The sequence below is a fragment of the Grampus griseus genome (assembly GCF_964374135.1).
Source record: "Grampus griseus genome assembly, chromosome: 10".
Taxonomy (NCBI): domain Eukaryota; kingdom Metazoa; phylum Chordata; class Mammalia; order Artiodactyla; family Delphinidae; genus Grampus; species Grampus griseus.
This window is the reverse complement of record NC_139004.1, coordinates 55,574,316-55,590,142: the sequence shown is the minus strand read 5'-3', so window position 1 is coordinate 55,590,142 and position 15,827 is coordinate 55,574,316. Positions and strand designations below refer to the sequence as shown.

General features: G+C 44.1%; 2 protein-coding genes across 8 annotated transcripts in view; one reads left to right on the top strand and one right to left on the bottom strand.

Annotated features, from left to right (window-relative positions):
* Positions 1-3,838, top strand: part of MLH1 (mutL homolog 1) — a 51,696-nt gene extending 47,858 nt beyond the window's left edge. The window contains exons 16-19 of the mRNA XM_082663989.1: positions 755-919; positions 1,484-1,576; positions 1,876-1,989; positions 3,567-3,838. Of these exons, the coding sequence (XP_082520115.1) occupies positions 755-919; positions 1,484-1,576; positions 1,876-1,989; positions 3,567-3,734 (540 nt within the window). The 3' untranslated portion in view covers positions 3,735-3,838. The remainder of the gene's footprint in view (positions 1-754; positions 920-1,483; positions 1,577-1,875; positions 1,990-3,566) is intronic.
* A 946-nt stretch (positions 3,839-4,784) lies between these two features.
* Positions 4,785-15,827, bottom strand: part of LRRFIP2 (LRR binding FLII interacting protein 2) — a 118,491-nt gene continuing 107,448 nt past the window's right edge. For all 7 annotated transcript variants that reach the window (XM_082664500.1, XM_082664499.1, XM_082664503.1 and 4 more), the window contains 5 exons: positions 15,276-15,325; positions 10,223-10,343; positions 7,579-7,658; positions 6,908-7,012; positions 4,785-6,480 (listed from right to left, as the gene is read on the bottom strand). In XM_082664500.1, the coding sequence (XP_082520626.1) occupies positions 6,370-6,480; positions 6,908-7,012; positions 7,579-7,658; positions 10,223-10,343; positions 15,276-15,325 (467 nt within the window). In that variant the 3' untranslated portion in view covers positions 4,785-6,369. The remainder of the gene's footprint in view (positions 6,481-6,907; positions 7,013-7,578; positions 7,659-10,222; positions 10,344-15,275; positions 15,326-15,827) is intronic.

Genomic DNA, 15,827 nt, shown 5'->3' with positions numbered 1-15,827 from the left:
CTCAAATCTTCTGTATCCTGATTTTCTGTCTACTTGTTCTGTCAATTATTGGGGAAAGGATATTGAAGCCTCCATGTAGTTGTGTCTATTTCTCTTCACAGTTCTGTTTTATCCTTCATATATTTTAAAGCTCTGTTATTGAGTGCATAAACATTTAGGATTGTTAGGTCTTTTTGTTAATTGACTCCTCTGTTGTTATGAAAAAGTAAGAACAGTGTATTGTGGGTTTATAATATGTAAAATGTATGACAACAGTTACAATGTCTGAAGGAGAGAAATGGAAGAAAATTTAGGCATCTTATTTTTCACAATAGATTACAGTCTTCTTCCTAATCAGATGATTTACCTGAAATGTCGTTCGATTTAACTCACTCTCCCTCCCCCTTGCTTTAGTTATGGGTAAGGCAGTAGGAAGAAATGAATGATCTGCTTCGTGTCTGCCTTGTGATTTTCTAGAAATACGAAATTGGGGTCCTTAAAGCTACACAGAAGGAAAGTGCCGCCTCACGGCCTCGCCTTTCCCACCTGTTCAGCAGGTGTTTTTGTTGGTCACACCTTCTCTGTTGCAATGGCCATTGGTGAGGAGGAGGATGAGCTTCTGTTGTGGATTTTCAGGTGTTTTCTTTGGGGGAACTGCAGAATGAGTGTTAGATTTGTCGCTTCTCACCTGCTGTTGTGAAGATGGTTTTGTGGGAATTCAGGCTGCGTTGGATGCCCTGTTATGCTCATCCCTAATGTTTTTGATCCTTCCTAGGAGCCAGCGCCACTCTTTGACCTCGCCATGCTTGCCTTAGATAGTCCTGAGAGTGGCTGGACAGAGGAAGATGGTCCCAAAGAAGGACTTGCCGAATACATTGTTGAGTTTCTGAAAAAGAAGGCTGAGATGCTTGCAGACTACTTCTCTTTGGAGATTGATGAGGTGGGCGACGGTCATTTTTATACCTCCATTGTATTCTTCAGATAAGAGTCAAGTTCTGTAGTTGGTCCAGGATCAGGACAAGAAGGCTGGGCCCCCTCTCAGAAGCAGCCTGTGACCTCTGTGACATCTTCACTCCCTATTTGCATTTCTAAGTTCCACAACTTTTATCATCCATTCGTGCCCATTCCTGTCCCCAGGGTGCAGGACCCAGGCAGGAGGGAGAGCTGAATCCCACAGTCCCTGCAGGCCCCAGTGAAGGAAATGATGCTTTGCCACTTGCTCTCCTAAGAGCTTTCTTCCTCTTACCCCTTGATTTCTGGGGCTTTCCTTGATGTGTTCTTTGGTTGGTGAGCAGATCCAAAGAGAAGGTGGCTCTGCTACATGTCAGGACAGAAAGCTCTAAGTGCTTAGTTCTGCTGCCCCCAGTGCCCAACCTGGTCAAGCACCTGGTTGCCCAGAACGGTTGGTCTGAGGACAAGACCTGGAGGAAGCACCAGGGAGAATTTGTTTAAACTGTAACGGCATGATTTCTTATCCCCTGTCTTTGCCTTTTTCCACAAGCAGGAAGGGAACCTGGTTGGATTACCCCTTCTGATCGACAACTACGTGCCCCCCTTGGAGGGTCTGCCTATCTTCATTCTCCGACTGGCCACTGAGGCAAGTGATGGAGCCAATCCTGATGACAGTCCTGTGGGTGTGTGAGTGTGTGTGTGTGTGTGGGGCAGGGAGGGCACATGGCCCTGCCGTCGTCTGTAATGATGAAGAGGAAAAGGGTAGCATGGCTAAGGTCCCTCTCATCCCTGCCCACCCCAGCAATACTCAGTAGTTCCAACTTACAGCTTTAATGCCTAAAAAGTCACGTTTAGTTTTTAAGTTGTCTGTTATCTCCATTTAGAAATGAAATGTGTTTAAAGCACGTACCTATGTTGAGGTATTGAATTCTCTCTTTGGAGCAGGTGAACTGGGATGACGAAAAGGAATGTTTTGAAAGCCTTGGTAAAGAATGTGCGATGTTTTACTCCATCCGGAAGCAGTATGTGTCTGAGGAGTCGACCCTCTCAGGCCAGCAGGTATGAGGGTGCGCACTGGTGCCCGGGACTGGGGGCACAATCTTGCCCTCTCTAAATTCCTAGGATCCGCTGCATGTAAGCTTCAAACACAGTGGTCAGCTCTTACGAGTTTTATTTCCTTCTGAAATATAGAAGGTGCCTCCAGAGTGACCTCACTGTCAGATGTACAAGCACAAGCCATCGCAGTGAGAAATGGGAAGTTTCAGGGCTAGTGGGTGGACTGTATCTCCCATTGTGAGCCCGGAAGCGTGTAGCCTTAGCCTTCAGGTTCTGGGTCAGTCTCCCCAGTCTCTTTCGGCTTGTGCCTCACTCTGCCTCTGACCACTGCTGTGCCAGGAGGACACGGCTGTACTTGGGTCAGGGCCCCAGCTCTTACGGAAGGTCAGCCTGGGTTCCTCATGTTTCTGTGTCAGATGACAGTGCTCTTTCAATCCACAACTATTTCGGAGGGTTTGGCTGGGTGGGGGAGAGGGGACTTTGAAATACAGGAGTACCTCAGAGATTTTACTGGTTCCGTTTCAGACCACTGCAGTAAAGCTAGTTGCGCAATTTTTTTTGTTTCCCAGTGCATATAAAAGTTATGTTTATACTATATACTGTAGTCTGTTAAGTGTACAGTATATAGCACTGTCTCTAAAAAGCCAGTGTATATACCTAAATTAAAAAATGCTGTTAGAAAAATGGAGCCAGTAGGCTTGCTCAATGCAGGGTTGCCACAAACGTTCAATTTGTGTTTAAAAAGAAAAGAAAAAAAAAAAACCCCGCAACAGTCTGCAAAGTGCAGTAAACTGAGGCCTGCCTGCAGTGTAAGAATGGAAGGGTGGGTACTTGATACACGTAACTGGCTCGGTGATTGCTCCTAGTCCTCCTCTGAGATGACATGCTGTTGCTCCAGCTTCATGGGTGAGGAAGCTAAGGGACAGTTTCAGCGGGTGCTCAAGGGTTCCCAGAGCCTGTGGGTGGTGGAGCGGAGATCCAGTCCCAGGTCGTGTTGGCCAGAGCCCCTGGAACCATCTCATTCCAATGGAGGCGGCAAGATAGCACACTTACCAAACTGTGCTGAGAGTATCCCGTCTGATTGGAAACACTGACTTCAAGGTGAGGAAGGGTGGATGGGAAAGAACATCTTCTTTTACATGAGGCAGCCTAAGGCTTAGATGTAGGAGGGGAAGGGTGGAGTAAAATAATCCTCATTTATTTTTTCATTTCTTACCTGTGGAGCTTTTTGGGAAATAGAACTACATTGAGACTCCAAATTTAGTGGTAATTACAGAATGTACTTCCTACTACTGCCATCCAAACATTATGTTAGATCCTGCTACAGTAAACACACTCTCCCTGAATGGTAACAGTTTCTATGGGAGGAAGCATCATGAAAGCCACGACTGATTCTTTTCTTCCATCTCATCTCTCTGCTCAGGCCTGTAGGATCCCTGAGAGGCTGGCCTAGAAAAGATACTTCACAAGCATTAGGTCACACAGCCTATTATAAGCCACCAAGACTCTCCAGGCCCAGTGCACATCAGCCAGGAAACCAGTGTAGACTGGGATGTGAACATCTAACATGTCTCTTTCAGAGTGAAGTGCCCAGCTCTACTCCAAACCCCTGGAAGTGGACTGTGGAGCATGTCGTCTATAAAGCCTTCCGCTCACACCTTCTGCCTCCGAAACATTTCACAGAAGATGGAAACATCCTGCAGCTTGCTAACCTGCCCGATCTATATAAAGTCTTCGAGAGGTGTTAACTATGGTCGTCCATGGCCTCTGGGATGGGTCGTTCTTCCTCTGTATCCCGACATTGGTAGGTTGAACTCACACCTGCATTTTAACTAGTAGCACTCCTTCATGCATGGTGGATTGACTATAAATAAATAGTCAAATTTGTCCTAACATGGTTTTTTATTTAATTTCATTACACTTGAAATTTTCCTAGATCCATTTTCACCTAGTGTATACTGATTGTGTTGAAGAATCCCAAAAGTAGTTTGAAAGCCTCCTGGACGTCTGATAAGAATTCTAAAGGGGCCTTAAAGACTTTATAGATCATGCATTGATTCGATTCTTCCTGTGTTCTGGTGAATTTCTAATATCAGGTGATAAATATTATGTTGGTTCAGGTGCCTTTTTAAAAAAGAGGTCCTGAACCTATAAGAGGTGCTGATGACATTGTCAATTCAGCTTTCTGCGTAGTCACTCTATTAGTACCTTCAGTAACCAAAGCTAATTAATTTATTCTTAATTTAAAAATTTGACGAAAATAGTTCTTATCCAGTCCAAAACAGGCATGAGTTTTTAAGTTAGCTCACTTTGTTAATGGCTATCAATACTACCAGCTTAAGATAAAGGAATTTCTAGGTATTCTTGTTTGAAGGGTGTTGTAAAAATACAAACTGAAACTGTAAGTACCATTAAAATAAGCTACCTTAATATTAGCCTGCATTAATAGAAATGTGCAGTCAGCACAGGGAGGAAGAATGCCTATAGTTTTGAGGTAAAGTCCAGATTACAAGGCTCAGTGAAGAAAGTTCTGTGGAAAAGAAGAGAAGAGTCTATTTTACGAGAAGTGGAACCATTCCATTTGGAAAAGACTGACAACAAAACAGCTCCAGGAGGAGCACAGGCTGAGTGACCGTGGGTGGAGAGGAAGAGGGATTTCCAAGGCCTCAAGAGGTGGACTACACGATGTTTCAGTTCCAGGTATGTATGGGATTCTAGGATAAATCTGCATTTCAGAACATGCCTCGTCACTGCCCACTCCCACACATCAACTGAAAGAAAACTTATAGGAAATCATCTCAAAATATGGAAACCAATTTCCTGAATTACTTTATTTTTTAAAATTTATTTATTTTTGGCTGTGTTGGGTCTTCGTTGCTGCTTGTGGGCTTTCGCTAGTTGCAGCGAGCTGGGGCTACTCTTCGTTGCGGTGCGTGGGCTTCTCCTTGCGGTGGCTTCTCTTGTTGCGGAGCATGGGCTCTAGGTGCGTGGGCTTCAGTAGTTCTGGCGCATGGGCTTAGGTGCCCTGCGGTATGTGGGATCTTCCTGGACCAGGGCTCGAACCTGTGTCCCCTGCATTGGCAGGTGGATTCTTAAGCACTGCACCACCAGGGAAGCCCCTGGTTTCCATGTTTTAAACACAAAGAGCTAATTATTCTAAAGAAGGGAATAATTATTAGAGATTTTATTCATATTTAAGTTAACTTTATTACCTAGTTTCAAGTCTAATTTTATCTTATGTGGCCTTAATTCATTAGACTTTCCCCCATATTTTTTCTGTGTAAACACATTGAAGATACAATAATCATTTCCATAAAACCACCTCAATTCTGAGCGCAAAAGAGAATCACAAATACTGTAACATGGCTACGACTCGATGATAAAATCCTCAAACTGGGTGCCTTTAAAGATGAAACTGAAGTTCTTAAAAGAAATTCTATATTCCAGATTATTTTTCCTTAAGGAGAGAAAAGAGGGGTGAGCTAGGCGGGCATGATTGCCAATGACTAGTTTTAAAGGCTCCTCTAAGAAAATGAATGTGTCAGTAGCCAACTGTAGTCAGCAAAAGGGTATATTTAATAGAATCTTCAGGCTGACTTCCCACCTGCCTGGCCTGGCCTGCCCTCCCTCCCTCCCTCATCGGGCTGGTCTGAGGTTTCATTCCACAGATGAGCAGCAGATGAAATACTTTTCAAGATACAGCACAGTTGATGTGAAGACTAAGGACCCTACTCTTACTTTAAGAGTACAGGCCTTGGACTTCCCCTGCCCCATGCAATAAAGCAAGTTTTATATACACTCCCCATATCTTTTTCTAACAAACATTTTCTTATATAAATTTAAATATCTTACAAAAAAAGGCTTTTTCCTCCAAACATATAAATTTGAGTGAAACATATATTCCCCACCTGTGAACTTGTTTCTTCACTAAAATATAAATGCTACCTGATATTAAGGGTAAATGTCTTTTGACCACTGGAGATCACTGAAGTCTGAATTGCACTGTGGAGAAGGCACTTGTGTTTTCTGAGGTCTCCAGGAAGTACCTCGGTGAGCGCTGAATCGCTGTCCTCCAGAACCCGTGCCAAAGCCTCCGAGTGCCCAGTCACTGAGGCAGCTGGGGAAAAATGGTGAGTAAACTTGATTCTAAAATTATGGAAATAAAAAATAATAACGGCATGGACCAATTCTTAGTCTAGAATCAAACTACCAACAAAATCCAAAGTGTTCATTCATGAAGATTCAAACCTGTTTCATTCTCTCATAAATTATAAAATACAAAGGTGGCTATTTTAATGACAAAGCTCAAACAGTCCTGAAAGGGGTTTGAGTGGACGAAAGATCAGTCCTTCCAGGCGGGGCCCGGGCAGCAGGGCGGCCTCCCTATTGCTGGGCCAGCAGTGCTGTCCTGTTGGCCTTCATCTTCTCCAGCCGCTTGGCCAGATGGCTGTTGGTCATCTCCATCTCCTCGATCTTGTCCAGTGCTGTTCGTAACTGGAGACAGGAAGACCTTGGTCACTTCACATGGTCAAAAACGAAACCCAGCGCTACTTTCCTCTCCAGTTTCTGGGAAGTGGAAGCACTGCATGCGATCCTGCAGTTGCGTTGTTTTTCAGGCAGCCAGAGGTGTTAACCAACGGTGCTGAACATTAATCACAGAGAGGACATAGAGAAGCTGGAGAAACAGACCTCATCTAAAACAAAAATAAAAACTCTCCTTTTTCTTATTACCTAAGTGACCAAAACATAAAAGTAAATGGCAGTCACTGTGTAGGTCAGAAACCAACACAGAACAGTGATTCCACTGCTGTTTCACTAAGATTGGAGCCAGGATTAAATTCCTTATGCAGCAAAGAATTTATCTCCAAAGGATTTTTTCTTTTTAGGAAAGTATTCCAAGAAGCATAATAAAAGCAAGTACCTCCCGTTGTAGCTTCCTCTTTTCTGCTTTCAGTTCATCCTCGACTTTCTCCGCATTCTCAGCAGCGGTTTTATATCTCAGCACCTGCCCCTCCAGGCGGCTGATCTGTAAATATGAGAACACAGGCCTCTGGTGCTGGCACTAGGAACCACCACTTTTTTGCAGCCAAGATGGAAATACAATGTCATGACAGATTCCAAGAATCTAACACTAACAAGTCCCCTCGGGGAGTCAGAGGTCCTCTCAGAACTCGACTGCTATTTATACATCTAGAACTGTCCCTAGAGAGGATGACAGCTGTAGTGTCATAATAGGGCCAATTTCCCACGTTAAGTTTTACGACAACCATATTGTTTAAAAGCCATAGTAACATCGCAGGAGGAGACTCCCCGATAGACTTTCTGAAATATACAATAAGGGATTATGTTATAAACTACAATCTTCTTGAAGGCTCTTGAAATAGCTACAAGAAACAGAATTATAGCTTCAGTCTCATTCATTCATAGAAAAGGCTGAAATGCCCTATCAGGTGTTCTCCGCTGGCTTTTCCACGTTAGAGCTTTTATAGAGATTCAACTGCAAAGGCAGCTCAAAAAACCTAGGCATTCATGCGGTTAATCACTGAGATGCAGGAAGCAGATGTGTTGGTACCGTACACAAGAAGGACTTACACTTTGCTCCAAGGTGGTTATATCCTGTTCTGCTTTTGAAAGCTTAAACTTGTACTCACTAATTTGTCTGTTGGCATCTCCTAGAACAGAAGAGAATAATAAACCATCTCACAGAGGTGAAGGTGTGAACGTGAGGCAGTGAGGCCCCCTGCAGTACAGGAGAGGACTGTGCAGAGGAAGAAGACAAAGCACACATGCACACAGGCAACTGCGGTATCTCCTGCAGCACAGGTTCTGGCGCATCTATGCTATGAGAAGCTCTAGCACTTGTGTTGCAACAGCATTTTAGAAGAAAATTCTCTCTTCACACCATGATGTGTGCAGGTAGAGGTTGAAGCAAGGAGCCCTGTCAGCGCAGCAGGGCCCCTGCCAACCTTACCTGCAGCCCCAGGGCCCAGGGAGCCTCTGTGCCCACGGGACCAGGCCACCCCCCCCCCCCCGCTCCAGTTTCCCTGCCCCCAGCCCTACACCTTCCCATCTCCCCAGGTATCCTGCTCCCCCCCACAGCCCAAGTGCCCTTTTCTCCCCACCTCTGATCTAAGTCTAACCAACCTTTAAGGTCCTGCTCAAGGTCCTGCTGAATTTTCACCTCCTTCATGACTCTCCTTAGTTAACTCGAGCTTCTCCTTCCTTTGTTGCATTTTTTTGGACTCTCTTTTATGACATCATGCTTTCCTAACATTATATAGATATGTAAGGACAGGGGCCCTGTTTTGGCTTCTTGAATCTACCTCTGTTTCTAGCCAAGTGCTTTGCACGTAATGTATGCTTAATATTTACTGAAAATAAATGCTTTTCAGTAATATGTTGTGATAATGTGTTAAGGATAGAGCTATAAATCGTTAGCTGTATATCTGACCTAAGAAGCAAACCATTTAAAATGAGAAGCTTAGAAATGCTGGGGGAGAAAACTTCCAGCAATCCAAATTTAACAAAAATCACTCTGAACTAATTACACTGTAATAGGAATCATAAGGTTTGCAGGAGATAAACCAAATCTACCCTACTTAAGAACTTTTCTACTTTTCCATAAAACTAAGGTTAAAACTACCTACATAATCTTTAATGCAAAAGGTTTTTCTAATTGGATAATTACTGTCACCCTAAAATTAATGTGGTTATAAAAGCCTCTCCCCAAAAGCCATCTCTGGTAGCGAAAGAGAACTACTCCCATTTCTGGGCCTAGAACTGAAGCTTTAGGATACTGTTTTTTAATTCTTAACTCCAGCAACTTATTATCAAAATGTGCTGCTTCCTTCTCACCAAACCACTCATTCCTTCCTGTTTTCAAAAGTATAAATCCCTGGTCTCAGCCATTTATTTCATGCGTGTTCTGAAATTCCATCCCCAAACACCATGCTTACAGACAAGGCAGCTGTCCAGAACTGAGAGTCACCAGGTTCCTGTCCCGGCCTCCGGTGCAGGGGAGCTGCCTGCTTCTGTCGCTACATGCCAGGCCCGGCCCAGCCTAGCCCTGCCCGGCCCTGCTCTGCTCACCTGGGTCACAGCCCCACCCCGGTCACTTGCCCTGCTTGCCACAGACGCCAGCTCTGTCGTGGTGCCTGCTCTGGGAAGATGTCACACATCAACGCACACCCATTCCTCCTCAATATGATTCCTTTTGAATTTGCTGTTTTAGGTCAAACTCTTACAAATCTGTGCACTGCCCTCTTTCTAAGACTGTTGGCGGCCACTGGACTGTTTTGGTCACTATCACAACCTCCTAACTAGTCAACCTACCTTTTGTTATGCCCCTCTTTTCATCTACCCTCCACTCCAAATCAGTATTTCTAGAACAAAATATTTGAACTATATCACAAGGGTTCCAACTGACATCTAATAGAGGAAATGATACTAACCTCAAAAGTTAATAGCAGTAAGTTAGTTTTAATAAGCCTGGTTCAAAAAGCTTGTCTATTTGCCCTAACTCAGAATATTTAGATAAAAGGGCCATGGAATAACCACTATTTTAAAATAAGTTATCAGAAAAGCCTTATTCAAATTGGAAAAATAAGTGTCTCCCCTGTGTGATTATACATTATCTAACTGTACATGAATGGCTGCTAAAATCTCCCCGCTGTGGGGATTACTGTGAATACCGTAGGCACTTTAAAATAATATGGGGTCAAAAGTAGAAAGGCAGAACAACTGAAATAATTTGGGTAAACTGAGTAGGCTTACTTTGTGGCCTTGGTTTAAATTCCATCTAATAAAGATTAATTTGGGTTAACAAGACTACTTTTGGGAAAATTCTGAAACTACTCCAGAGTAGTGTGAGTTAGTTCCAAATATATTCCCCTCCAGTTATCTAAGATAAATTCCATAGAAAAACATGTCATTAGGAAGGGTGCTTACAGATGACCTGGGGATGTGGAAAGGATAGTGTCATGATGTCACTATCTGCAAAATGTTCTAGAAATCACTTTGCCAGGAAGTGGGGAGAGCATTACCTCTCAGGCCTTGTCACCCCAGGAAGCACACAGCCTAGTAGAAACCTCTTCAGTTCCATGACTGACCAGGATGGCTTTTCTAGTCCAGCTGAGAACTAACCAGTCTTCAGAACTGCAGGCTCTAACAGCCTGCTCACAACCACGTCCCGGACACAGCCCCACGCGGGTCAGTGGAGGCCCGGCCCCAGCCTTACTCTGCATTTCGATGAGCTGCAGGTCCGAGCCATTCTGCAGTCCCGCCAGGTCACCTGCTGTGCCATCGTTCCTGGAGCACTTCTGCTGTTCCTCCTCCAACTGCAGCTTCAGTTTTCTAATCTGAAGAGGAAGTAAAGGCTTATGCATGAGATCCAGTCTCTCAAATGAAACAGACGCTTGGCCTGGTGTCCACATCTTAGAATAAGGCCACAAATCATTCATTCAGAAACTGTTTCCTGGAGTGCCTGCCATGGGGCACGCTGTGCTCAGGTGCTGGAGATCAGCTACGAGCTAATTATCAAAAGGAGCAAGCTCCAGGACCAGGTGTCCCAGTTAAAACAGCCATATTTTATTATTTGTGCAGGTCTGTGGAAAAGTACATCTTAGGAGTTTCTTTTTGTTATTTTTTATTAAAAATGGAAAATTCATGGGCAGTTAGAGGTTTCTTGTTTAGAGTTAGGTTAAATATTCTTATTTAGAAAAACTGTATACAGAAATAATTGGAAATATATTTTTGAGTTCAGCTACATAATCTACCTTATTTTACCCAAAATAAAGGACATTCATAGCAGCTTATTCATTAATAGCCCCAAACAAGAAACAACTGAAATGTCCATCAAGAGAAGGATAAGTAAATTGCGGTCGATTTATACAATGGAATTACTACTCAGCCAAAGAAGGGAACATACTACTAATACGTGCAGCAACAAGGTGAATCTCAAACTGAGTATATGCTGCGTGAAAAACTCCAGAAAATGCAAACTGAAGGGACAAAAAGCAGGTCAGTGGTTGCCTGGAGAGAGGGAGGGAGGTGGGAGGGGAAGGAAGGTTTACAAAGGGACACAGGAACTTTGGCGAAGTTATGGATATTTTCACCATCTTGATGGTGGTGATGGTTTCACAGGTATTGCTGTGAGTTAAACTGTCCCCCCAAATTCGTATTTTGCAGTCCTAAGCCCCAGTACCTCAGAATGTGACCTTATTTGGAAACAGTCACGGCAGAGGCACTTAGTTGAGATGAAGTTACACTGGAATAGGGTGGGCCCCTAGTCCCCTAGTCCAATATGACTGGTGTCCTTATAAGAAGAATGCCACATGAAGAGACAGACAGGCACAGAGGGAAGATGTGCTAAGACAGAGAATGTCATCTACAAGCCAAGGGACCCCAAAGATGGGCAGCAAAATGCCAGAAGCTAGAAGAGAGGCCTGGAACTGACTTCCCATCACAGGCCTCAGAAGGAACCCACACTGCTGACACAGAGCTTCTCACCTCCAGACTGTGAGGTGAGAGGACATTCTGTTATTCTACGCCACCCGGTTTGTGGTGTTTTGTTATGGCGGCCCTTGGAAACTAATATAGGTATGTACATCTGTACACTTTAAGTATGTGCAGCTTACTTTATGCCAGTTATAACCTAATAAAGGTTTTTTTTTAATTTACAAAATAAACTAAAAAATAAAATTAGGAGGGACTTTGGGTTGGGAGAAAAGAAGGCCCAGGTGGAGACAAGAGTCTCACATGTGAAAAATAAGATTAGACAGACAGAAATGAACTGCATGCTGAGGCCTCTGGTCCACCCTCAGTTCCCAAACTGCACACCCAGCTAGGACTGTAGCTCAGGCACAGGACGGGATCTCTCTCTTTAGAACTCTCTGACTAGCCTAAAATAAAAGACCAACATAACCACACCTAAGGTTCCCAATAAGACACCCAGCCACACCAGGCTTCACAGAAACTTGGACGAGCCCTACCCACAGGCTCAGAGCTGCCCACCAGCTTTTTAGTCCTCTACTTTTAAACTGAAGACCAACTAAATGTACATAAAAGAACATCTGGAAGGAAACAAACTATGCAGATAGAAAAAAAGAATCAGGAAGCAAACCAACCAGCCTATCAATACCCTCTGAGATAAGGGAAAATATCTGCATCCTTGAAATGACTGCAGAAATAGAAACTCAATAAAAATGAGAAGATAACGGTGAGAATATCTTTTAGAAAGCAGAACAAATGAGACGAAAAGGGATGGAAAAACAGGAGAGAAACAATATCTGTCCCGAGGTCTGATCCCCCTCGCCACCCCCAAATCAAATCAAAGTCGTGTTTCTCCAAATGCCTACAACTCTTATCATCAGAGATCGAGGAAGGAGCACAAATCAGAGCAAGTCTGCCCTCTCCTACAGCGGGCCACCTCCGGACCAAGACCAAGCGTCCCCACGCCTCCTGCGTCCTTCATCATCAGGGGTCAAAGGTGAGTCTGCGTGCTCAGAGTTCCAGGTGGCTTCCCCAGCTGTCCTCGGCTCCATCCACAGGGGTCAAAGGGAAAGCTCAGCACTCCGACCAGGTCTGCCCCTCCCCTGATGGAGAAAGGGTGAGCTCAGCACTGGGACTAAATCTGTGCTTCCCAGACAACTCTGCCCTTTCAACCATGACACCACTATCTGCCTCGGGTCAACCGGGACTAATCTCATCATCCCCATCATTCCTGTTCAATCATTCCTGTTCAATGTCCATCTCGAAAAGGCTTGTCGTCCCTTTTCCTGCACTCCTTCCCAAAAGGCCCGGTACAAGCCCTACTCTGTCTTCATCTCCTAACCTTTCCCAAAGCCTGACACTCTTGCACTGCACCCTCTGGACTATCCTCCACCCTCTCTGTGCATCCCCATTACCCCATCGGTGCTCTAATAGAGACCTGCCCTCCCCTGAGGGGCCTGCTTCCTCTGCAGCCTGGCTGTCCTTTCAGCCCACCTCTCCCTGAGCCTGAGAATGGATCAGGTGTCTTCTTGCGTTCCTTGCTGTCACAAACTCTTCTCCCTCTAGCCTCCCTGAATTCCTAATGCAGTTCCTAATCGCATCGCTTCAGATTATAAGTACTAACCCCACCTCATCATTGCCATCTCCCCACTCTTTCGTCACCATTTTAGCTCCTAACTCACATGATCTCCAGGCTACTCCTGCCTTAATTGTTGGCAAATTCAAAATACATCTAAGTGTGATCTCTCCTACAACGGATCTCTAGTTTCTGGAGCAAGGATCTTGCCACGTATCCCACCTTGCCCTCAGCCTCTCACTCCCACCGTCATATACTAGATCTCACCACTAGACAACAGCAGTCCCTACTGAATTCAGTTCCATGTATCTTCTCTCTAACCACTACTCTTGATCTTTCCAGCTCATTCCCTCTGGGCCCAACTCCAAAAATCCTTCAACCCCACTGGCACCTATAGTCCACTGTTTCCATCTTCTCTCTGCTGTGCCTTGATATCTTCCTGGATTTCCCTCAAACCTCCTTACCCAGTTTAATCTCCAGGTCCGTCATCATCACTCTCTCGCACAAGCCCTCACCTCCTCTGCCCTATTATGCTCACCTGGTAAAATCTCTCTACCCACTCCATGCCTATGTATCTATGCAGCTACATGTGCCTGGAGAAGCACACACAATAAATGCATTCACGCAAAACTCCAAACCACATCACTGAAATCTGAGAACCCTAGGGAGAAAGGAGAGTATGGTACAAGCTGCCAGAGAGGGAAAAACGGGTCATAGACAAAAGATCAAAAATCACAATGTCCTTGAAATTCTCAATAGCCGTGCAGGAGGCCAGAAGACAACGAAGCAATTTATTTAAAAAAAAAAAAAAAAGTTCTGAAGAACCTAGGGCCAGGATAGGAATAAAGATGCAGATGTAGAGACTGGACTTGAGGACACGGGGAGGGGGAAGGGTAAGCTGGGACGAAGTAAGAGAGTGGCATGGACATATATACACTACCAAATGTAAAACAGATAGCTAGTGGGAACCAGCCGCATAGCACAGGGAGATCAGCTCAGTGCTTTGTGACCACCTAGAGGGGTGGAATAAGGGAGGGTGGGAGGGAGACACAAGAGGGAGGGGATATGGGGACATATGTATATGTATAGCTGATTCACTTTGTTATAAAGCAGAAACTAACACACCATTGTAAAGCAATTAACTCCAATAAAGAAGTTAAAAAAAAAGAATGAAAATGATTACAATGAGGAATTCTATACCCCCATCAAACTGTTAATCAAGTAAGAGGACAAAATGAAGACATTTCAGTCCTGCAAAGTTAAGAAAAATTTACAGCCCCAAAACTCTTTCCTCAGGAAGCTACTGGGGGTTGTACCAGAATAAGAGAATGGACACAGAAGGAGGGAGGCATAAGATGCTGCTCCAGCCTGAAGCACAGGCAAAGGAAACTCTAGATGATGGTGAAAGGTGGTCACGTCTCTGTCCCGGGGGAGCGAGCCTCTAAGTTCACAAGGGGCGAGTCAGATGCACCAAGAACCAAAAGAGATGGAACTGAGGGAATACCTGATGCATCTGAAAACACCAAGAGTGGACTGAAACGACTATTGGAGAGTCTGCAGCTAGATTAGTAACAAATACATAGGAAACCAAGCAAATGACAAGAAAAACCACAATACTAACTTCAGGCGAACTAAGGAGTTGTGAGGGAGATGAATCCTAGAATGTTCCATGGCTCCACTGTGAGCAGTGTTTACAGAGTCCTGATAACGTAAACAGACTGGAATCTCACTGCTCCTTTATTAGGAGGATGTGGGAATGGAAAGTATACATGCGTGTGGTAGGGAGAGGGGATGAAGGAAAGATAAATCCTTACGTCCCATAGAGGGATGTCAACAGAGTAGCCTTAAACAGAACAATCAAGAAGCAACATAAGCATGTTATATAGAAGCATACAAGGGCGGTACACACCACAAGAATCAGCTAAAGGAAGCAAAAGGGATGGTTGGGGCTGGAGGTGGGGAGAGGGCAGGGCAGGGCACTTCTGTCTTCAGAACAGGCTTTTAAAACTATTTGACTCCTTAAACTTCGTGTCCTTTAATTTTTTTTTTAAAGAACAGGAGACAACAAAGATGAATTATCTTTTTATCCTTCAACTCTTACTTGAGTAATGATGTTTGAAACAAGCACATTCTTTCTAGTGTACATTTTAGTTTGCTAACATTTTACCATATGATTTAGTCAGTTACAATTAACATCCCCTTCCAATGAGAAGAATACCTTTACCTGTGATAGTAGCTCTTCCTTTTCTCCAGCAAGTTTTCGTAGCCTTACATCTAAAACAAATGAAAAATTTGTAATGTTGTAGTACATAAACAATTTAAAATAATTCTTCAAATTCACAAACGGCAAACATCTGATAAACAGTTCATAGCTCTGAATATCAAGACATGAAGGCTTTAATGGTGAAAGGAAAAGTACTTAATTATTCAACACATATTTCCACACAACTGATATTTATCAGGGCACTAAATACAACATTTGCTCCCAAGAGCAGTGATTTTCCATCTGAAGACAAAATGAAGTACAAAGATCATTTCCTTGTTTCAAAAATTTCCAAGTTTTACCAGTAGATAGACAACTCAAAGCCAAGGGTACTCCCACAGGCTCTTAAGCCCTTAGCAGGAGAAAACAAACTATGGGAGAGAAGGCAGGGACTAAGAATGGGCCTGAGAGGCGTGCTAGAGCAAAGAAAACAGAGGAACACAATGATGGAAGAAGCAGAGGCCCACGAAGCTAGTTGGGGGAGGGAAGGGGACCAACTCTAAGATGTGTGCC